Source organism: Rutidosis leptorrhynchoides, chromosome 10 (genome assembly GCF_046630445.1).
Source record: "Rutidosis leptorrhynchoides isolate AG116_Rl617_1_P2 chromosome 10, CSIRO_AGI_Rlap_v1, whole genome shotgun sequence".
In the NCBI taxonomy this organism is placed as follows: Eukaryota; Viridiplantae; Streptophyta; class Magnoliopsida; order Asterales; family Asteraceae; genus Rutidosis; species Rutidosis leptorrhynchoides.
Window position 1 is genome coordinate 340,179,954 of NC_092342.1, and position 25,209 is coordinate 340,205,162.

Consider the following 25,209-nt stretch of genomic DNA (forward strand, 5'->3'; position numbering starts at 1 on the left):
ACGGTTTTGTCAAAGAGAAAATGGAGGAAAAGAAGTTCTTGTTACTTACAAGTATGGAGAGAAAAGAGAGAAAGTTGAGAGGTATGTGTGTGTTTGAAATGTGAAGTGAATACTAGTGAGAGTAATACAAAAAAAAGAAACCAAAACACCTCTTGTGCACCATCTAGGCCACGGCCAGCAGAAAAAAAGAGGAGGGGAGGGAAGTGTTCAATGGTTACTAGCATGTTAAAGCTTAAAAGAGTGGTTATTAGGTGGCCATGCATGGGGATTATGATATAACTAAGTAGTAACAAGATTCCTTACTACATAAATCATCTAGTTTCATATTAAATGATACTTACATGAAAGAGTTGGGCTAGTAAATCCATATAAAATGTAGGGTAGGCTCTTAAAGTCCATTAACCATTAATCAAGGCCCAAGTTCAAGTAACTAGCAAGTAATCCAATTAAAAGCCCAAGTAACTAACTAATAACCATAGTTAATTAAAATGATTAATAAAACTTAATCATGAATGTAAATAATATCTGAAAATATTATTCGTGTAATGTACGCTTGTCACAAAGACGTTTCGGGCAATTAAAGTCAAGTACGGGCAATCATGGCAACATGTAAATGTAATAACATACATTCGTTTAATCACAAGTATTAATAATAATAATTATTAATAAATAAATGTTGGAAAATCCAGGGTCGTTACAAATACGTTCTTTAAATTAAAATCAATTTTTTTTTGTTTTGTGCAGCGAACTGCAGTAGCAGATATATATATATATATATATATATATATATATATATATATATATATATATATATATATATATATATATATATATATATATATATATATATATATTTTTGTTTGCTAAATTGATATAAACACACAATATAGATCGATTTTGTTTCAATTATAATTACTAAAATCAACTGATTATATTTTGAAACTTGTGATGATTCAATGGTCGGCTTTTGGGTTTTGAATGAAGAAGAAATGGTAACGGAAATAAATCATGGGTTATATAGTATCGAATGGAGTTTTAATCAGAAAGATAGAATCAAACGAGTGGTGAGGAGTGTTTCGGTTAAGCGAGAGGTCTCGGGTTCGAGCCTGGCTCGAAGCATTTTTTTTAGAAGAACATTATTGAGGAAGTTCCTAATTAATAATAATAATAATAATAATATTATTATTATTATTATTATTATTATTATTATTATTATTATTATTATTATTATTATTATTATTATTATTATTATTACTAGTATAGTATTAATTATTATTGTTATAATTGTTATTATTACTAATATTATTATCATTAATTAGTATTATTGTTATTATCACTACCAATATTAATATAAGTATTATTATTATTATAATTATGAACATTATTATTATTAATATCATTATCAAGAACATAATATAAATTATTATTATAAATATTATTATTATTACTAGTATCATTTTACAAATTGTTAGTATTATTATTGTATTATTACAATTTTTTTTATAAATATTATTATTATCAACAAAAGTATTAGTAGTAATATCATTATTATTGTTGATATGATTATTAGTATGTATATAATTAAACTTATCACCATAATTAATAAAATAGATATCTTTATAAAGAATTAAATATCATTATAAAAAAAATTGATATTTTCATGTTCATTATTATTATTCAATTATTCATTTTATTAAAAACTACTGAGATTATCATTATTATGAGATTGATTATTGAAAACTATCATTAATATATTTATTAATAGAATTATAAATAATATCATCATTTTATTAATATTTCAAATATTATCTTAGTATTACTAAAGTACTGATTTAACAAACAAATAATATGTATATATATATATATATATATATATATATATAAATATATATAAATATATTTATTTCATATAACATAACAAAATTAATATTTTTATGAATATATTTAATAAAGTAATGAAATATATATAAAAACTATATCATTAATAATATATATATATATATATATATATATATATATATATATATATTTGCTCAATCAAAAAGTATATGTTTTAATATATATGAATGATATAGGTTCGTGAATCCGAGGACAACCCTGCATTGTTCAGTATCCTCGTATGAATATTTTTACTACAAAATATTGTATAGTGAGTTATAGTCCCACTTTTAAAATCTAATATTTTTTGGGATGAGAATACATGCAGCTTTCTAAATGTTTTACAAAATAGACACAAGTACGCGAAACTACATTCTATGGTTGGATTATTAAACCGAATATTGCCCCTTCAAGTCTGGTAGCCTAAGAATTAGGGAAATGGCCCCTAATTGACGCGAATCCTAAAGATAGATCTATGGGCCTAACAAACCCCATTCTGGAATTTAGAATGATTTAGTACTTCGATTTAAATGGTGATTGTGATTGCCAATATTTATGGCATACTTGCGAGTATGCGGGGGATATTCTATATGCATTATGTTAATGTCGGTTACCAGGTGTTCATCATACGAATGATTTTTATACACTTGCGAGTGTAATGTTATTTATGAAAAATGAGAATCTTGTGGTCTATTAAAATGATGGAAATGAATGTTTCTGATAAACTAATGAACTCACCAACCTTTTGGTTTGTGACAACCCGGAAATTTCCAACCAAATTTAAACTTTAATCTTTATATGTTTCCGACACGATAAGCGATATTTGTTAAGTTAAATTTCAAGAATTTTAAACTATGTTCATACATTCATTCAACCTCGACCAAGTTCCAACGATTCACGAACCATTAAACGAATATGATTATATATGAATATGTGTATATATATTATAACTTGAAACGTAAACAAAATATTAGATTAAATACTTTATATGATTGTATCTGTTTCAAAATGTTTATCAATGGAATTAGAAGATAAGATCAAATGATTGAATTATCAGATATATTGAATTATGATTACAAGTCTCTGTTGAAAGGCCCACGTTGATTTGAGAAATCTTTCCATTTTAACAATATTCGGAAAATGGTAAAGTGATTTATAAATAAGAACAAATTGTCAATCATTGAGAACTAGACAAAGGATAGTGGAAGATTGAATCTCATAAAGACTCGATTGATCTATTTAGTTTCAAACGTACAAAAACGTTTTCAGTTTAAAAAGAACTTTATTATTAAAACTTATATAACTTTTATAAATATCTAGAACCACTTTTTACAACTCATTACTTAACTAGTATGATAAAGATAACGATATTTATATTTTATTTTATATATATAACGATTTAAATTAATATTATATATATTTATACGCGTATTATACGTACATAGTTTTATACTTTTACTATACTTAAACTTTACCTTTACTTTATTTTTACTTTACTTTAACTTTAATAATTCACTTTAATAATTCATACTTTAATAATTCACTTTAATAATTTATACTTTAATAATTCACTTTAATAATTCATACTTTAATAATTCACTTTAATAATTCAAAAATCTATTATAAATAGAATTCAATAGGTTTCATTATTTCATAGAAACTTGAAAATATTTTTCTCTAAACTCTCTCAATCGATTTACATATATATATTTACTCCGTATTATTTCAAGATATTATTAGTATACATAAAATATTACGACGGAGTGCTGTCCGAGTGATTTCAAAATTGTTTTTCAAGTGGGATTGGATTAAGGAAATTATGGGTTATAGCTATGGAGGTGATTGAGTATGGTTCATGGGTATGCTCGTGAGGTCAATATAGTGTTTATCATTTCCGTTGCGTCTACGTACCTTTCCTGCAATATTGAATCTCAATATTGATACGTGAGTACTCATAATTTAACTTTTACATACTAATAGTGTATCCCTGACTAGTGCTCGAGTATTTAGGATTATGCATGCTTGTACTTTTGATATTGCCCTTAGACATGTTAGGTTGAATGTTGAATTAGTTATACTTGCGGTTGAGATAAGGTATAAGATATGCATGTCCTTGGAAAGCTAGCGAAAAATTAAGAACTTTTCTTTTAGATATCGAATGGTTTCGATGAACGGATTAGATGTTATAATCAATTGAATTTTTGATATTTTTATTAAAAATGATTATTATTATCGTCGTTTTTATCGCCGTTCTAGTTTTATCTTATTATTATCATTATTATTATCTTTATCAATAAAAAGAATTTATCATTAAAAATTGTTATTTTTTTATTATTACTATCGTTATTATCGTTAAAGTTATAATTAGTATTATTATTATTATCATCCAATTATTATTATTATTATTATTATTGGTATTATTATTATTATTATTATTATTATTATTATTATTATTATCATTATTAATATATATATCATTATTTAAAAATGGTTATTGTTATTGTTATTATTATTATTACTATATTATCATTAAGATAATTATTAGTATTATCGTTAATAATATTATAGTAACTATCATTATTAATATTAGTGTAATTAAAACAAATATTTATAACAACTAATTATTTTGATTACTATTATTATCATTATTATGAACACGATATAAAAGACGATTAAAAGCTATTAAAAGAAACGATTAGGAAATAATGGGTAAGAGTATCATGATGAAATTAAAATGTTATAAGATATTGATTTAGATAAAATTATCGTTCTCATTATTTTTATCATTACTATTATTATTAAAAGTATCGTTAGTATCAAAACTATCATTTTAACAAAAATTATCATTTTAATAGAAATGTCATTGTTACTATAAAATATCATTATTATTATTATTATTTTAAATAGAATTATTATTTTAAAGATAATATTAAAAATTATCATAAATATTAAAGTTATCATAATTAGAATTATCGTTTTATCTAATGTCATCTTAGTAATTATAAATATTGATATTTTTATAATAATAATTATTATTACAAAATAATACAACTTTTACTTACTATCATTATAGATATTATTTTATCAAATAAATATGTGATACAAACATATTTTACTACGTGTAATAACTTACTTTAATAATACCTATCATATTATCTTTATGATATTAAATGAACCCTATAAATTTTATTACTTAATATATATATATATATATATATATATATATATATATATATATATATATATATATATATATATATATATATATATATAAGTATATTTTATTATATAAATTTAATATAAAATTTTATTTATTAATAAATAAATTATATTATTTACTCTAATAAATCTTTTAAAAATATTTAAAAATATAAAACAACGATATTTAAACTATATATTAATCATGTATAGATTTTTGGAAATTATTTTGAGTCAAATTTACTTTTGTTGACTTTTGCATATTAGTCTCGAGCATTAGGATTGTGGTACACTATGACTTGACCTAATTTGTTAGACAAATATTGACCAACACATAAATATATATAATTAATTTAGGTTCGTGAATCCGAGGCCAACCTTGCACTTGTTCAATGACGTTATATGTATTTTTACTACGAAATACAGTATGGTGAGTTTCATTTGCCTTTTTACCCTTTATATTTTTGGGACTGAGAATACATGCGCTTTTATAAATGTTTGACGAAATAGACACAAGTAATTGAAACTACATTCTATGGTTGAATTATCAAAATCGAATATGCCCCTTTTTATTAATGTCTGGTAATCTAAGAATTAGGGAACAGACACCCTAATTGACGCGAATCCTAAAGATAGATCTATTGGGCCTAACAAACCTCATCCAAAGTACAGGATGCTTTAGTACTTCAAAATTTATATCATGTCCGAAGGAGGATCCCGGAATGATAGGGGATATTCTTATATGTATCTAGTTAATGTCGGTTACCAGGTGTTCACCATATGAATGATTATTTTTGTCTCTATGCATGGGACGTATATTTATGAGAACTGGAAATGAAATTCTTGTGGTCTATTAAAATGATGGAAATAAATGATTATGATAAACTAATGAACTCACCAACCTTTTGGTTGACACTTTAAAGCATGTTTATCCTCAGGTGTTAAAGAAATCTTCCGCTGTGCATTTGTTCATTTTAAAGATATTACTTGGAATCTTTCATAGCAAATTTCGAAGAACGTTGCATTCGAGTCATTGAGTTCATCAAAGATTATTATTAAATCAATTTATAGTTGGATAGTGGATATTATGAAATAGTATGCACGCCTGTCAATTTTTGATGTAAAGAAAGATTGTCTTTTAAAAACGAATGCAATGTTTGTAAAATGTATCATATAGAGGTCAAATACCTCGCAATGTAATCAACTATTGTGAATCGTATATAATGTATATGAACGGGTCCTTTCAGTTGGTATCAGAGCGGTGGTCTTAGCGAACCAGGTCTGCATTAGTGTGTCTAACTGATAAGTCGATAGGATGCATTAGTGAGTCTGGACTTCGACCGCGTCTGCATGTCAAAAGTTTTGCTTATCATTTTGTGTGAAAAATTAACTACTTATCATCCTCAGGAAATTACCTGCTTATCATTTTTAGTCTAAGACACGTCTTGCTGCATTGATTGCATGAATAGTGTATAGACAAAAATTCATATCTTAGCATATCTGCTAAATCATATCTTATCGTATCTGTTACTTTAAACGTTGCCTGACATATCCCGCAAAGTCCTCCGTAATCTACGAAATCTTTTGATCTATATATATATATATATATATATATATATATATATATATATATATATATATATATATATATATATATATATATATATATATATATATATATATATATATTCTATGTAATTAGAATACCATCCGTTAGCCAAAATCATTTCATATCAAAAAAAAAAAAAATCCTTTATCCAATCGTACGAAATGGAATTCATCATCAGTTCAAGTCACTCAGATTCTGAAATGGAATCCCATTCAAGCTCCGAAAGCAGTGTGGCCGGAATAGATCAACCAATCAGTCATCACCTTTTCTGGATGAATTGGGGATGGGTTCGTAGCCTCCTCAATCATTGGAGACAAGAAGAAGGTGATCCCTTCCATCCACCACATTGCCCTCTTGACGAAGAACCTGAAGCACTTACCGGCGAACCTGTCCGAAACACCATGTTCTCGCTCATTTCCAGAGTATCTCATCACGATTATATATTACATCAAATTTTAGATTTTATTTATCCGCTCGTCCGAACCGACAATCACCCCGGTGTAATAGAAGAAGTCAACGAGCTTCGCGCTCGGGTAGTGGCTTTGGAGAATATGGTGCAGAGATTACAAACACCAGCAGCAGCATCAGCAGCATAACCAGTACCACCATCATCAACGCCAACAGTACCATTACCACCTCCAACCACAACCGCGTCGTAAACCTCAACTTCACAATCTGTCCCACGAGCATCAACGTCATACGCACCATAGATACCAAGGAGTACCAACAACAATAACTGACGAAGTATTAATTCATAACTTCATTAGAGAAACATTCCGCGGCGATTATGTAATCTCTAAAGTCTTAGAGATTATCTAATCTAGCCCTAACCATAAATCAGTTAAGCGAACCAAAATGATAGAAGGAAGAGTAGAAACCCTGACAAAAATGGTGTGTGATTAACAAGCTAAACTTGCTTTACCAACAGCATGAACAGTACCGTCAGCGTTACCAGCATCGTCAGTACAGTCAACATCCAAATCAACAACACCGATAACATCACAAACTCCGTCAGTTCAAGAATCACTATGGACATCATTACGAATCAATAACATGTATATTGTATCAACGAGTTATGAAGAATTAACTCATTCCCTCTGAAGAAATTATATGTGTATATATATATATATATATATATATATATATATATATATATATATATATATATATTGAAATAAATCTTTCCGTGCTAAGCTATTGTGTGTGAATCTTAACTACTCGGTTAATTCATATTACAAATATGCAATAATGTACGTCCTTCGGCCGCAACTTAACCAGCGTTAACTACAATCTCTGTCGCAATTCAACAAATTCCAAGTCATAATAAATCAAGTATATATTTGATTTTACACTTTCATCATCGATGTACCCGAAACTTTTCAGATAACATCATTCGTACTTTGCGAAATTCACAAGAATTCCACGAACCGAACATCATACATCAACAAATAACGAAGTATTGATTCATAATTTCAATGTCATTAAAGAAATACTGCGAAAAAGTTATGTACTTTTTAAAGCCTTTAGGGAATATTCAATTCTAGTTTCAACCCTTAAATCAAATGAGTTTAATTTAACATTAACTCATTAAATCTATGTTACATCTGAAGAAAATATACATATATATATTTTCATAAAGACTGTAATAAAATTCTTTTGTACAAAATATTAATTGTGAAATTTTTGTTAACGGGTAGGTAATACCCGAGAGATATATAAATTCACAATTAATATGTTACATTCTTCGAATCTGATTCAGCAAATCATCCATTATACTCCCTACTTTCACAACAATATACATTCTTTTATAGAAATCAAAACAACCATACTCATTCAAAATTTAATTACATATTCTGATTTTGAAATCTCAAAATTCAACTCGAGACATGACCAAAATCATCACTCTTAGATCCTTACATCTTTCACAAGCTATATTTTGACTTCAAAACTGTGTTAGAACATCAAATGTATGTTAACGATTACAATCTGTGTTCAAACCCTTCGAAAATTTCTGAAGACACTTCGAATGATGAGCAATCGAGATGATGATCCAACCACATGTTACCCACAGTTATGTACCCGAAAAAAAACTCTCTTGAAACCAAAGTAAAAGTTTAAACAACGTATCCGCGTCAGATTCTTTGTCATTTATTAGCAAAAATAACTTTGCGACTCCTATTCAAAGTAGCCAGTTTTGTCACAGCTCCAGCAAGTCAACTTCGACTTTTCAGTCAGACTAACCTTATTATAACCTTGAGATATACACCATCGTTACCAGGGAACCTTTTACATTCCACCACATTATTAGCAGATGTACCAACAACTTCATTACCCTTTGACTTTAGCCTCTCCAAAAAGTCATTATAATTATTTATTGAAACCCCATCATTTACTCATTGGCATCTTGTAATGAGAATTGCCATACGAATCATTGGGAATTAGCAATCAGTATTTTGAAATCTCGCAGCATGTCTACGCCAACAGTTATATATGTATATATAACGTCTATCTTCTGGACTTAATTTGAATGTGAAGTTTCTGAAAAACACTCCGAACTAAGAATTGGTTCTCCGAAAATGAAAAAATGCTGATGAAGCAGCAAAAACTAAAAACGACTTTAAACGGTAAAATCTGAATGATAATGATGAAGTGTGCTGGCAAAGCGCAGAAAAAGAGAAGTTTTGGAACTGGAAAACGGATTGAGCAAAGTAGGAAGGAGGCTTTGGAAAAATTACAAAGACTGAACCTGACTTCAAAGGATCCAAATGATTCAGTACCTGCTGAAGTCATTAACGAATACCTTGCTCCTGACTCTAAACCCCTGCGGATAATATTCTTCATCATCCTCTGATATTAGAAATTCTAAAATATCATCATATCTTTCATTATAAATATCCTCCATATTTCTGAAGATATTTTCTTAATTTTTCTTATTTGAAATCATTTACCTCTTCGTGCTATCTGTATTATATCATAAAAGAAACTATTTTAGTTTCTAAATTCTGAAACATTCAAGTTTAAAATAGGAATATTTTGAAGTAGTGTTGGGAACTGAAGCATGAATTAGTATAATATAATGACACTTGATCAATGTGATTATATTACAGTAAGTCATGATGAGTTTCTAAATGAAACGTGATGATTCACAGATCATAACATCATCATGTGCCATGTTATACGACTCTTGTATTCTATTTAACCTCTAAAATATCAAGAAAATATTTCTTGAAGATTCGGCCTTTTCCAAGGTATTCTAGTAATTTGACAAGTCAAGATCGTGCCATCACAATTTCCTTCCTAGAACATTAACAATGTTCATTCCGAAATTCATATCTGTGAATTCTGGACCATTACAAGCGGTGCTTAATCGCAAGAAGAAGAAACGAAAGGACAAAACTCCGAAATAGAAATTGGGGTATAAATTGCAGCAAATAAAAGAGAGCATTAACTGTTAATGGTAATGATTATAGAAGACAGAAGCAGAGACTTTGAAATATAATCGAACATATAAAGCCCAACGATAAACCAGAAATTATAAACCATATATATCGATGCAAATAGCAATATAAAGACACGGGAGAACTAGAAACACTATAAACCCAAGAGTATAGTAGAAGTAAATAGATTCTTCTGGCGGTAGATGAAAAAGAAGAATGACCGATATGAAAGTTAGAAGTATATCGAGAATCGGAACTGGATGGAGCATATTGATGAATACTTTAAAATATGAGTTGAGGGGGAAAGAATAGAAGGTGATGAAACATGACTAGGAACTTAGAAATCAACAGATTTAACTCACACAATGGCGGAATAAGTGAATCAAACCCTCTAGTGAATAGGTTAAATTTACTTTTTTTTGATTAATTTAGTCAAACCACAACTAAATCAAGTGTGATTAGATCAACACCTAGAGCTATTATTCACCACCTGGGTGATTTGGACTGAGAGAAAATTGGAGGAGCTCACTAGATCAGAGTGTGTGTAACAAATGAGAGGCTTAACCTAAAATGAAGAACATAAGACTTTATATACCCCTGATGTTGACTCACCCATACGATTCATTCATCACACGTACGAGTTGGCTTCATCAGCCGTACGGGTGATCACTCACTCGTGTCTTCTCATTTAGGTTGTAATTGTGACTTAGCTCAGCATCAACCGTGCGTATGAGCCTGTCAGCCGTACTAGTGAGGCTTCACTCGTACGTCTGACTAAGTCTAACATAGTCAAACATCTAAATCTCATTCCTGCAGTTCCTGTAACCACATACAAACACGGATAGGATAATAACGAGCAATCATGGTGGCCTGTAAACTGTTGTACCTGCAATGGATGTGGGTAGATGTCTAGGGACTTGCATAAAATGCATCAACAGAAGGTGTGAGTTGTAAGGAAACGAAGGAGGTGAATTTATAAGAAAATCTCCAACAGAACAATTAAAATGGACGATCGCATTTAAAGCGGATCCTAATTCCCTTGATTACCGGAGAGTCAAATCTTATTAAGAAGATTTTCTTCAAATCCCTTGAAATCTGGGAATCAATCATATCTACGTCAAATGATAATATGAATCTACACTTACTCATTTCACTCTTCTATGTTAGCTTCATTCGTACTCTTCATATAAATAGATTGTTTATCCAAATTATTCGCTGATGATAAAACTCTAATTTTCAGCCCGTATGCATCATGAAAACATACTTATTATCATTCACGACCTTTCCACTCAAATTTCGGGACAAAATTTCTTTAACGGGTACGTACTGTGACAACCCGGAAATTTCCAACCAAATTTAAACTTTAATCTTTATATGTTTCCGACACGATAAGCAATATTTGTTAAGTTAAATTTCAAGAATTTTAAACTATGTTCATACATTCATTCAACCTCGACCAAGTTCCAACGATTCACGAACCATTAAACGAATATGATTATATATGTATATGTGTATATATATTATAACTTGAAACGTAAACAAAATATTAGATTAAATACTTTATATGATTGTATCTGTTTCAAAATGTTTATCAATGGAATTAGAAGATAAGATCAAATGATTGAATTATCATATATATTGAATTATGATTACAAGTCTCTGTTGAAAGGCCCACGTTGATTTGAGAAATCTTTTCATTTTAACAATATTCGGAAAATGGTAAAGTGATTTATAAATAAGAACAAATTGTCAATCATTGAGAACTAGACAAAGGATAGTGGAAGATTGAATCTCATAAAGACTCGATTGATCTATTTAGTTTCAAACGTACAAAAACGTTTTCAGTTTAAAAAGAACTTTATTATTAAAACTTATATAACTTTTATAAATATCTAGAACCACTTTTGACAACTCATTACTTAACTAGTATGATAAAGATAACGATATTTATATTTTATTTTATATATATAACGATTTAAATTAATATTATATATATTTATACGCGTATTATACGTACATAGTTTTATACTTTTACTATACTTAAACTTTACCTTTACTTTATTTTTACTTTACTTTAACTTTAATAATTCACTTTAATAATTTATACTTTAATAATTCACTTTAATAATTCATACTTTAATAATTCACTTTAATAATTTATACTTTAATAATTCACTTTAATAATTTATACTTTAATAATTCACTTTAATAATTCATACTTTAATAATTCAAAAATCTATTATAAATAGAATTCAATAGGTTTCATTATTTCATAGAAACTTGAAAATATTTTTCTCTAAACTCTCTCAATCGATTTACATATATATATTTACTCCGTATTATTTCAAGATATTATTAGTATACATAAAATATTACGACGGAGTGCTGTCCGAGTGATTTCGAAATTATTTTTCGAGTGGCATAGGATTAAGGAAATTATGGGTTATAGCTATGGAGGTGATTGAGTATGGTTCATGGGTATGCTCGTGAGGTCAATATAGTGTTTATCATTTCCGTTGCGTCTACGTACCTTTCCTGCAATATTGAATCTCAATATTGATACGTGAGTACTCATAATTTAACTTTTACATACTAATAGTGTATCCCTGACTAGTGCTCGAGTATTTAGGATTATGCATGCTTGTACTTTTGATATTGCCCTTAGACATGTTAGGTTGAATGTTGAATTAGTTATACTTGCGGTTGAGATAAGGTATAAGATATGCATGTCCTTGGAAAGCTAGCGAAAAATTAAGAACTTTTCTTTTAGATATCGAATGGTTTCGATGAACGGATTAGATGTTATAATCAATTGAATTTTTGATATTTTTATTAAAAATGATTATTATTATCGTCGTTTTTATCGCCGTTCTAGTTTTATCTTATTATTATCATTATTATTATCTTTATCAATAAAAAGAATTTATCATTAAAAATTGTTATTTTTTTATTATTACTATCGTTATTATCGTTAAAGTTATAATTAGTATTATTATTATTATTATTATTGGTATTATTATTATTATTATTATTATTATTATCATTATTAATATATATATCATTATTTAAAAATGGTTATTGTTATTGTTATTATTATTATTATTATTACTATATTATCATTAAGATAATTATTAGTATTATCGTTAATAATATTATAGTAACTATCATTATTAATATTAGTGTAATTAAAACAAATATTTATAACACCTAATTATTTTGATTACTGTTATTATCATTATTATGAACACGATATAAAAGATGATTAAAAGCTATTAAACGAAACGATTAGGAATAATGGGTAAGAGTATCATGATGAAATTAAAATGTTATAAGATATTGATTTAGATAAAATTATCGTTCTTATTATTTTTATCATTACTATTATTATTAAAAGTATCGTTAGTATTAAAACTATCATTTTAACAAAAATTATCATTTTAATAGAAATGTCATTGTTACTATAAAATATCATTATTATTATTATTTTAAATAGAATTATTATTTTAAAGATAATATTAAAAATTATCGTAAATATTAAAGTTATCATAATTAGAATTATCGTTTTATCTAATGTCATCTTAGTAATTATAAATATTGATATTTTTATAATAATTATTATTATTACAAAATAATACAACTTTTACTTTCTATCATTATAGATATTATTTTATCAAATAAATATGTGATACAAACATATTTTACTACGTGTAATAACTTACTTTAATAATACCTATCATATTATCTTTATGATATTAAATGAACCCTATAAATTTTATTACTTAATATATATATATAAGTATATTTTATTATATAAATTTAATATAAAATTTTATTTATTAATAAATAAATTATATTATTTACTCTAATAAATCTTTTAAAAATATTTAAAAATATAAAACAACGATATTTAAACTATATATTAATCATGTATAGATTTTTGGAAATTATTTTGAGTCAAATTTACTTTTGTTGACTTTTGCATATTAGTCTCGAGCATTAGGATTGTGGTACACTATGACTTGACCTAATTTGTTAGACAAATATTGACCAACACATAAATATATATAATTAATTTAGGTTCGTGAATCCGAGGCCAACCTTGCACTTGTTCAATGACGTTATATGTATTTTTACTACGAAATACAGTATGGTGAGTTTCATTTGCCTTTTTACCCTTTATATTTTTGGGACTGAGAATACATGCGCTTTTATAAATGTTTGACGAAATAGACACAAGTAATTGAAACTACATTCTATGGTTGAATTATCGAAATCGAATATGCCCCTTTTTATTAAAGTCTGGTAATCTAAGAATTAGGGAACAGACACCCTAATTGACGCGAATCCTAAAGATATATCTATTGGGCCTAACAAACCCCATCCAAAGTACAGGATGCTTTAGTACTTCGAAATTTATATCATGTCCGAAGGAGGATCCCGGAATGATAGGGGATATTCTTATATGTATCTAGTTAATGTCGGTTACCAGGTGTTCACCATATGAATGATTATTTTTGTCTCTATGCATGGGACGTATATTTATGAGAACTGGAAATGAAATTCTTGTGGTCTATTAAAATGATGGAAATAAATGATTATGATAAACTAATGAACTCACCAACCTTTTGGTTGACACTTTAAAGCATGTTTATCCTCAGGTGTTAAAGAAATCTTCCGCTGTGCATTTGTTCATTTTAAAGATATTACTTGGAGTCTTTCATAGCATATTTCGAAGAACGTTGCATTCGAGTCATTGAGTTCATCAAAGATTATTATTAAATCAATTTATAGTTGGATAGTGGATATTATGAAATAGTATGCACGCCTGTCAATTTTCGATGTAAAGAAAGATTGTCTTTTAAAAACGAATGCAATGTTTGTAAAATATATCATATAGAGGTCAAATACCTCGCAATGTAATCAACTATTTTGAATCGTTTATAATGTATAAGAACGGGTCCTTTCATGGTTGACACTTGAAAGCATGTTTATTCTCAGGTCTAAAAGAAATCTTCCGTTGTGCATTTGCTCATTTAGAGATATTACTTGGAGTCATTCATGACATATTTCAAAAGACGTTGCATTCGAGTCGTTGAGTTCATCAAGAATATTATTAAGTCAATTATAGTTGGATATACTATGAAATGGTATGCATGCCGTCAAGTTTCGATGTGATGAAAGTTTGTCTTTTAAAAACGAACGCAATGTTTGTAAAATTGTATCATATAGAGGTCAAATACCTCGCGATGTAACCAAATGTAATGTATTCGTCCATATGGATTAGGACGGGTCGTCTCATAGGCAAAAGCTTAAGGCTTGAAGACAGAAAGAGAAGAGATTAACGGGATGATTTATAGTCAAAGTTGCGCCTAGTGCTTAATCTAACAATTTGGTGTTATATTAGAGAAAGACTCAATCAGGAATTGCAATGAGCGGGAAAAAACCTGCGACCTGCGAGCATACGTACAAGTGATGGGTTGGTAAATTCAAAAATTTTTACTTTTGTACCCGTTGACGAGTCGGCAAGTAATGGAAATATAATACCCACGATGGGTAAAATCCGATCCGTGAGTCCGTGATACCCATTTGAGAAACATGTAGGTATATCCTTTAACCCGAATAGATATATTTAATTACACAATTATATGCTTATATGTTCAATTAATGTAAATCCATAATTGCTCGCGGGTTTACCCATAAATCATGGTATCTGTGGGAACATAATATGTATCGTGGGTATCCGCGGGTCATAGGCACGGGAGGAATAATTTTCTCGTGCGGGCTCCGACGGTCAAATTTTCTTTTTTACGGGTGAGTCGTGGATTATGTGCCCTAGCTTTACCCGCGGGTGCCATCCACAACGCAAATGACGAGTGTTGCCGAGTTGTGCAGCTTTTGGGTTTCACAAGTGATTAGCTTTTGGTGGCGGGTACTCAGTTTGGGTTGGAGTTTCTTTTGGGTCTGTGACGACGGGTCTGTCTTGTTTTAATATGTACTCGTAGTATTTATGCTCTTGTATTTGTGTAATTGTTTATGATCGTGTGTGAGGCTTTTCAATAGTTGGTTGGTTCATAGATTGGTATTCATGAAGTTAGATTGTTGTTAGGGTTCGTCATTGGTTAGGCTTTGTGGTATTTTTCGTGGATCATCCTATTTATTATAGGATCTCAACTGTCAAGTCTGCCGTTATGGATTAAATGATCTTTGAATCTTGTTATATATTTGCTAAAAATTATACTATATAAGCCTTTTGATATAAACAAATTAAATAATTGCATTTACTTTGAGAGGGAATGAATACTAATTCTAATGATGTGATAAATTTACGCAAACATGGAAATAAATACAATTAATATATTAATAATTGTTAAATTAATGTATTAGAGGCATATTCATTTGAGTCCATAAATTAAGTTGAGATTCAAGGGACCAATGAGAGCGCGACATGTGTTGCGAAAATCACATGTGATTGAAAAAAAAAATTCAAAAATTTTTTTTGAAAAAAAAAAAATTTTAATTTTTTTTTCGAAATTAAAAAAAAAATTTTAATTTTTTTTTTTTTTTACAATCACATGTGATTTACCTGCACAATCACATGTGATTGAATTGTACAATCACATGTGATTGGATTTGCCATGCATAATCACATGTGATTGGGTTTACAATCACATGTGATTGACATGCATAATCACATATGATTTTTTTTTTTTTAAATTCGAAAAAAAAAAATTTCAGAAAAAAATTCGAAAAAAAAATATTTTCAAAAAAAAAAATTTCGAATTTTTTTTTCCAATCACATGTGATTTTCGCGCCACATGTCGCGTTCTCATTGATCCCTTTGTTTTTAAGCAAATTTATGGATACAAGTGATTACAACTCTAATGTATTATTATAACTTTTGAGAACTATTCATAGGTACAAGGCAAAATGCAAACAATTGTTGAAGATTATGTATCTTAGTAAAACTAACAGCTGTTGATAAACATTAATTATAATTCATTCTTTGAGTTTTTCAACTCAGTCAATTCTATTATCTTTTGGAATTTTAATTGTAAGTTTGTAACATTTGTATTAAATGAGTGAACGAAATAAAATTTTCCTATTCAGTTTATTTGGAAAGAGCAACAATTTTTAATCAGTGTGGTTTGAACTTCGGGATGTTTTTTTTTTTTTTTTTGGTAAGCGAAGAAACATTTCTATGAACGAGCACATTGACTCCCCGTAGAAGTTAAAACCGTGGGTAATCAAGCCTCCCGAGTGCGAGACCTGGTACCGGGTAAATTGCGCATTATGCGCACCATCTAGTCACTCTCTTTTTGAACAATTTAGCATAGCCAAAAATTGATTCCTGATGATGTGATTCGGACAACTCGATAGCCATTCAGGCAAACATGCGTGTTACTTAGGGATTTTTCGTAAGGATAATAAAACGTGAAGATGACATCTATTATTTTTGTAAGAATATTACTCTATCCATAGTTTATGGCCCATGATAATGATGATTGACACATGGGACCTTTTGGTTTTGTTTTTTCAAACAAATATTGAAGTTACCTTTATTTTTGGTTTTGTTTATTAATTATTAATGATGAGCTATTCGATTAGCATACACAAAAATGCATTTTAAAGAAGAACCGAACACTATAAACGTGAATAAAAGCATCAAAAAACAATCAAGTATAAGTACATTAGCGACCAGCGGATAGAAGACGGCGGACATCGAATAAAGATGAAGTTCATATTCCGAAAAATAAGGTTTGACTCACTAATCAGAATATGGCACGTGGAAGAACCTTTGACTTTTTTGCCTATAAATAGGCCACGTGCACTTCAGAGCATAACTTTCTCTCTCTACAGAAGGAATTTCTCTCTCTAAAGTGATTGACCAAGTTTGACCTTGACTAAATTCGCAGTTTGACTCTGGATCCGGTAATCATTGTTATTCGGAGAGTGTTCACGAACTTAAACCGTTCACCGTTAACGTGATTGTGATTTGCACTCGTATTTTATCCGCTATCCGGATTTAGTACGATCATTTATGTTAGCGTAGTATATAATACAGTATTGATATTTGATTTGAATATAGAGAAATCATGAAATCATGAGATTTTATAAAAACTTGTAGACCAATTAAAGTGTAACTAATTATGTAACAACAAATTAGAAACTAAGGTTGATTCATGTTATTGTATACATAACTTTTTTATATGAAGTATGGTAATGGTTGAAACAAAATCGTAGAATCATATTATAAAGCAGCTCATTATCTTATTTGTCCACATAAATCTTAATTCTTCGAAAAAAAAAAAAACCACTTTTTAATTGGATGGTACATTGGTACCTACTAGATACGGAGTACACATACTCGACTTTATATATTTTTGATATAAAATTATCATTAATGCCACTATTGACTTAATTTACTTCGTTATGTTAAACCCTTTCTGTCGATTTGAACATCTACGCGGATTTTATGTTGATGAGAATTGTGTAATCTTGAAAATCAAGCATTTCTTATGTAATTAGGATACATGACTAATGTTATATTTATATTTATTAAATTAATATTAATCATATATTAACTAAATCCACAATTAAATAATGTAGTAGGATTTTCACCTTGGGGCTGAAAATGCAAATAATATGACGCATGTTATAGGTGGCTTTAAAAATTTAATCCATCCACGTATAGATAGATGCTACGTGTGTTTATTGCAATTATCGTTGAAAAATTAGCTAAAGGTTAACTTCAGTTAAATATTTATTTAACAATATTTTCATGTTACCTTCTACAATGAATATAGCTTTGAGATTTTAGTTGGAACATATGTCATCACAAGTTTGTTTAATGATTTTCAACATTTTCATATCTTTCACAAGAAATGAAATTTTAGATTCAAACATCACTAACAGCACATCTTAAAGTCACTCAAAAAATATAAAAAATGATCACGTGACAACATCCGTTGAATAGGAAAATCCAATCCATTTACTCGTTTACGTATGGACAACAACGAAATCAAGTGGAAAAAAAAGTTTTTTTTTTGGGAACGTCAACATTTCATTACCAAACGTGGACCACTAGCAAGACACTAGAGGTACCACCACAAACATTTACAACTGTTTAATACGCCAATCGTTCCAATGTACATTTAATTTGCCTCTATTATTATACCAATTAAATGAAAATAAACGAACAGAATCAAAAATGTTATCTTTCTTCAGTATTTTCGAATTAAAGACAACACCGTTACGCCATTATGGAGAAAAAAAAAAAAAAAAAAAATTGTATATATCATATATTTATCAGATTTGTATAAGAATGAACCAAAATAGATGGATCCATCATGAAGAAATGAACATGAGAGTTTTTTCCTAATGATTTAAATGATTACTCGCAAGGAAAAAGTACATGTAAAACATGAAATTGACTAACACAGAGTGTAGTTACTATGTTAAATGATATGAATAGTAAAGAAACAAGTGTACCTTTTATATAGTTATTAGTATGTGAACACAAGAAGTCAAGAAGATAAGAAAAATACACATTACCTTTTGTTCCCATGATCAACTTGTCTCCAACCAAAATTTGGACACATTATCAACCTTTCAAGATGTTAGAAAAGGATATTTTGATAATAGTATCTCAATCATATACTGTATTATTGTTAGGCCTACTTAAGTACTATGAAGTACTAAAGATAGACAAACATTCCCTTAATCTAAAGAATAAACAAGATCATACACAACAGATCCAAATAAAGTATTCGACTACAAAGAAAAGTCTTTATTCGGTCATTTCTTACCGTTCACAGGAGTAAAACTACACCTATCAGTTCCTTACTAAGAACAAAAAACAACTAACAAATTCAAAGGCTATAAAATGTAACATTAATGATCTAAACATAAAGACAATAAGAAGTTCAAATGGGATCCATATGATACATATTAACAAACAAACTATCATCTATAATCTGCTCCAAACAAGACTTCTTATCGTACCTGGTTTGTGTTTTTAATTGAAACATGATCGATCTAGATAGTTGACCAAAGTCAACAAGCCTCTTGTTGTGCGGCTGCCTGGTAAAAGTTGCAAGACTTTTTGTTATGGCCAGGCTGTTTGCACTTTGTGCACGTTACCGTTCTTTTAGTTTCTACCTCAGCTTCATCCCACTCCATTTTCTCCTTCGCCACATCAGCCGGTTTTACAGGTATCGGAGGAAGCACAAGCACATCCGACTCATCATTATTATCTTCTGTTTTCCGAATCTCCCCATTTTGACCCTCAACTTTCTCAACCTCCAAAATCTCCCCTTGCACTTTCCCAACATCTTCATTTTCATCCCCCACTTTCTCAATCTCTATATCTTCACCCTTGTCATCCACAACTTCAACAGTTTCACTCTTTTCTTTCTCAACATCTGTTTCATGTTCATATCCTGTAAAACTCATCTCTAATTTTTTACTATTTTCTTCTTCAACCCCTACCTTTTCACCACCTTCTTCATTCCCACCCCCTACTATCAGCGTTTCATCAATTTCACCCCCTGTTATCTCAACCTCAATATTTTCACCACCTTCATCATTCCCACCCCCTACTATCAGGGCTTCGTCAATTTCACCCCCTGTTGTCTCAACCTCCATATTTTCACCACCTTCATCATTCCCACCCCCGACTTTCAAAGCTTCTTCAATTTCACCCCCTGCTATCTCAATCTCTATCTTTTCACCACCTTCATCGTTCCAACCCTCTACTATGAATGCGTCATCAATTTCACACCCTGCTATCCCAGCTTCCATCTTTTCACCTGCTTCTTTTTCAATGGGAACCGGTGCTATATCATCTATATAGGTTAAACGATAGGCATCAACAGTAAAATAACTCGAGCAAAACTCATACGGGTTTCTTCCAATTAACGCAAAAACCGCAAGCGCATGACGACACGGTAAACCCGTTTCTTTCCACCCAAAACAAGTACAACTCCAAGTACTAATATTCACAACATGGGTCGAGTCTTCACGAACCTCAAACAACGTATCAGAAGAGATCAACACTTTCAAACCACACGATCTCATATTCTCTTCTTGCAATTCTCTCTCTTTTGATGGAGTAAGGTGGGTTGACCACATACATGCATCCAATTTAGCATCACTTATAGCATCGATCATAGTTCTTATAATAGCATCTATTTTGTGTAAAATAGGTAAAGCCCGATAATCCTCCATTAGTTTAGCAAGAGGCCAGCCAACATCATCTGTGATATGGTTATACCGTTCACCCTTAAAAGATGAATTGGTCCAATGCTCAGGTTCAATCTGCATGACCCAATCGTAAGCTTGAGCAGATATATGTTTTATCTGCTCGGTTGACTTTTTAAAACCAACAAGACGAACAGCATGTGCAGCAGCCAAAAAATGAACTGGCAAGTAAGATTTACCATCACCCTGAAACGGGCCCTTAACGTTTCTCTTAAAACTCTCTAAAAGATGGTAGATTGAGTAACCAACATGAGAATCTTGAAACACTTCAAAAATCGAATTTTTTAAATTCTTTTCTCTATCGTACACGAAAGTGATCGATTGTGAGTTCAAGATTGAAACTTTTAACTGTTCCAAGAACCAATGCCAGTTGTTATCATCTTCAACGTCTACTATAGCAAATGCAACCGGGAAAAAACCATCATTTCCGTCGATGGCATAAGCTGTCAATATAGATTCACCATATTCGGACCTTAAAGAAGTAGCTTCAAGAAAAAGAAGAGGACGACAACCGTTTTGGAATCCGCATAATGATGAGTAAAAAGACACAAATAGTGCTTTAAATCTTTTATTCTCACTAATAACAAGATTACAAACGCTACCCGGATTCGTTTCGATAATCTTGTCACAAAACCACGGTAACTTATTATACGCATCTGTATCTGACCCATGAAGTTGTTCTCTGTTAGCCCCGGTTTCCTGAAATACTTGTGTAGTGTTCGACCTGACCCCAACGTCTTTAACAAGTGCGTTAGCGATTTCGTTTGGTTTCAAATGTGGTGTTTCTTGCAGCTTCTCATTTATAGTATTTACGAGCCAGTTCTTCGAATCGTTATCACATGTATGTACATTATTCAGGGTCTTTATCTTAAACGATTTTTTGGATGGGACCCATACGCCATTAATCTTCCACGAACACCCTTCGGAAGCACAACCACAAACGACACGGTTTGTATCGTTTTTCTTGAACTTTAACTCAAAATCATTAGCCAAAGCGAATCTATGCAATGCTTCCTTAAATTCATCTACATTTGCAAATTCTTGGCCAACGTTAGTAATAGCCGACTTCCATACAGTAACTATAGTTTCGGGTGATGCGTCATCATCACAGGTGGCAAGAGCAGAGGGTCCCACAAACTCAACGGGCTCTCGATCAATTGTATTAGCACGAGGACGCCCTCTTTTTCTTCCCGATTTTGTCTCCTGAGAAACCTCTTCTTTAACAGTCGTCCTGCCCCTTTTTCTCTGTGATTTTTCATTTTTAGTCCCTCGAGTTTTTGACCCGGCAGAATCGGAAACAATCGTGGGTCGACCATTAGCACCAACCTTCCAAGATGGAGTTCGTCTTCGTTTTTTCACACTGTCAGCAGGGCTAGCATTAACATCTGTCTCATTCTGATCGGCACCCTTCTTTCGTTTCGTATACCTACCAATCGGAACATAGTCAGAGCTATGACCAGAGTCAACATTTTGGTTGACTTGCTCAGAAGCAGCATTTGAAGAAGTATCACTGGACACATTTTTTTCTTTTTGAGCTTCGGCTTTAGCAGCAGCGGCAGCAGATCGACGTGTCATCCTAACGGGAGATGTAATCGGACTCTTGGCCACCTTCTTATCGTCTTTTTTCACTTTCTTATCTTTCTTGGCACCTGCTTTTCCTCGTGGTGCCTTCTCTTTCTTGCTACCCTCGTCTTCAATGTTTACAGTCTCGTTATTCTTAGTATCAGTTAGCCTGCAAATATCACCCATTTAGTTACGGATAAGTACGCCTTATGCACCTTTCATAAAAATATAAAGAAAGAGGTTCCAATTTCATCCCATCTATGTATGACCCCATTCAGATAATGTTGTATATCTAACAGTTAATACATTAGAAACACATAACTAAATGATTTTCGGTTCATAAAAACATTTTTTTTAAGTACTAAAGTATTACTGAATAAAATACTCGTAACCATATCTGACAATTTTTTTTATCGTGATACATTAATAAGTTGCAGGGACAAGACTGCATTCAGTTATAGCATTAACCCAACTCTAAGAAAAACGATAGAGCAAGTTACTATCGTGATAGAAGGTGTTATATAGATATTGAATGATACCTATTAGTTTCAACGTCTACAGATTTACGAATAAAACCGAGTGTTCCTGCAACAAATACTTCTGCTGTAAGTGCTTCCCCGTGAAAATCAACCATTCTTTTGACATCCTTATCGTTCTTTACAGTAATCAGGTTGCGCTTATTCCCTGGCAGAAAATACTTAACAGACACAGTTTCCTGGTTCAAATTACACGTTTCGGCCAGATTTATTTTTAATTCGTTAAATGGAGTCTCAGATGTGACATTTGCTGCATTTGCTTCTCCTCCATTATACGTCATAGTTCCATCATCATTTGTCACAAACTCACCGCCAGATCGGCAGATTAATATAAGCTTTCCTTTCGCCATTGCTTATATCTACAGAAACAAACATACGCAAGAGAGAAAAATTATGGTAGGTTATTAGTTAATATCTGCAGGTTACCAACATTACATGTAAATTTAAAGAAAACCAACTTCATTCATTCAGGACGTACTACCCAACTACATAACAACCATAACTGCACAATGAAACTTCACCGACTAAAACCCTAATGAGCCTAACTAAGTTAAAAATTGTAATTCAATATAACGCTATGTAACAAAACTCAAAGGTCCAATTCATCGTGTTTTGAACTACACTAATAAATACCAACCTCGGATCTGTGACCGAATTTACCGCATTAAAATACATAAGTTCACTAAAAACGGTTAAGCTTAAACGGGATTCATCCGGTTCATAAATAAAAAATCAAAAAGGTCAACCTAGTGATCATAAGTTCATAACTGTCGAATCCAAGAAAGCTACAGTTTTCAATTATACTTTAGCATATTTCAAGTGCATAATTCTGTAAAAAGCAACAACAGCATTGTCAAATTAAGGCAATAGGTATAAACTAAATTAACTAATATACATACGCTACAGTTCAAGCAACAAACACGCATGATATAGCTATATAACTGCAAGAAACACATATAAAGTACAAAAAGATGTATACAAATATACATACAGACCCTTAAATTAGATAAAAATAACACAATCAGAAAGAAAGTTACTCAATTCAACAGTTGGTGGTGCTATAACTGCAACTAATTAAGTGAACTGAAAGTTAGGGTTTTTAGGGTTAGGTTAAAATTGGGGGATTCTAAAGGAGAGATGATCGACGGTCAGGAGGCGGTGTTTTTCAGAACAAATCCACGATGAAAAGAGGGGAATTGGAAATCGAGGGAGGCATTATGGAATTAGGGCAAAAACTGAGGAATGAAATTGAAAGGAAATAGGGTTAACGCCGTTGATGAAATAGGTGGTTTTCTAAAGTTGTCCTTGTTTTATAAAGTTAGAATGTTGTGTGGCAAATGTGCAAATTATTTGTCAAATTTGGGTTTGAATTATTTTGGTCACATCTAAGGTTTAAGCAACCAAAAACAATCTAAAACCTTAGAATTATGTGAAGTTCAATACAAATATTTGAGCAGCATTTCTTTTTTTTATAAAATTAAATGATGATTCAGCGCGCCGAATGATGATTCATTGAATAATTTAAATGGTTCAGCATAGAATGTTGAACCATTAATGGAATGGTTCAGCGCTGAATACTGAACTATTCAGCATTTATATCTTACCTTTGAATGACATATGGTGCTAAATGGTTCAACCATTCAGAGCTAGAACTATCTCTTAACCATTAAACATTTAAATTTATGTAATATGTTCTTTAAATTATATTAAAAACACTTATGAAACAACT

At 30.4% G+C, this 25,209-nt stretch overlaps 1 protein-coding gene across 1 annotated transcript; it reads right to left on the reverse strand.

Moving 5' to 3' along the window:
- Positions 1 to 19,854: 19,854 nt before the first annotated feature.
- Positions 19,855 to 24,708, reverse strand: LOC139871831 (uncharacterized). Its single transcript, XM_071859576.1, has 3 exons — positions 24,518 to 24,708; positions 23,484 to 23,839; positions 19,855 to 23,113 (listed from the first exon to the last, which is right to left on the reverse strand). The coding sequence occupies exons 2-3, from the start codon at positions 23,828 to 23,830 to the stop codon at positions 20,176 to 20,178; spliced, it is 3,285 nt and encodes a 1,094-aa protein (XP_071715677.1). The 5' UTR covers positions 23,831 to 23,839; positions 24,518 to 24,708; the 3' UTR covers positions 19,855 to 20,175.
- Positions 24,709 to 25,209: the final 501 nt, after the last annotated feature.

What these genes read in the sequence shown, in the direction of transcription:
- LOC139871831 (XM_071859576.1), bottom strand. Translation starts at nt 23,830, where the DNA reads ATGGCGAAAGGAAAGCTTATATTAATCTGCCGATCTGGCGGTGAGTTT. An exon ending in GTAGACGTTGAAACTAATAG is followed by an intron (nt 23,114 to 23,483) that starts GTATCATTCAAT and finishes TGATATTTGCAG; the next exon opens with GCTAACTGATACTAAGAATA.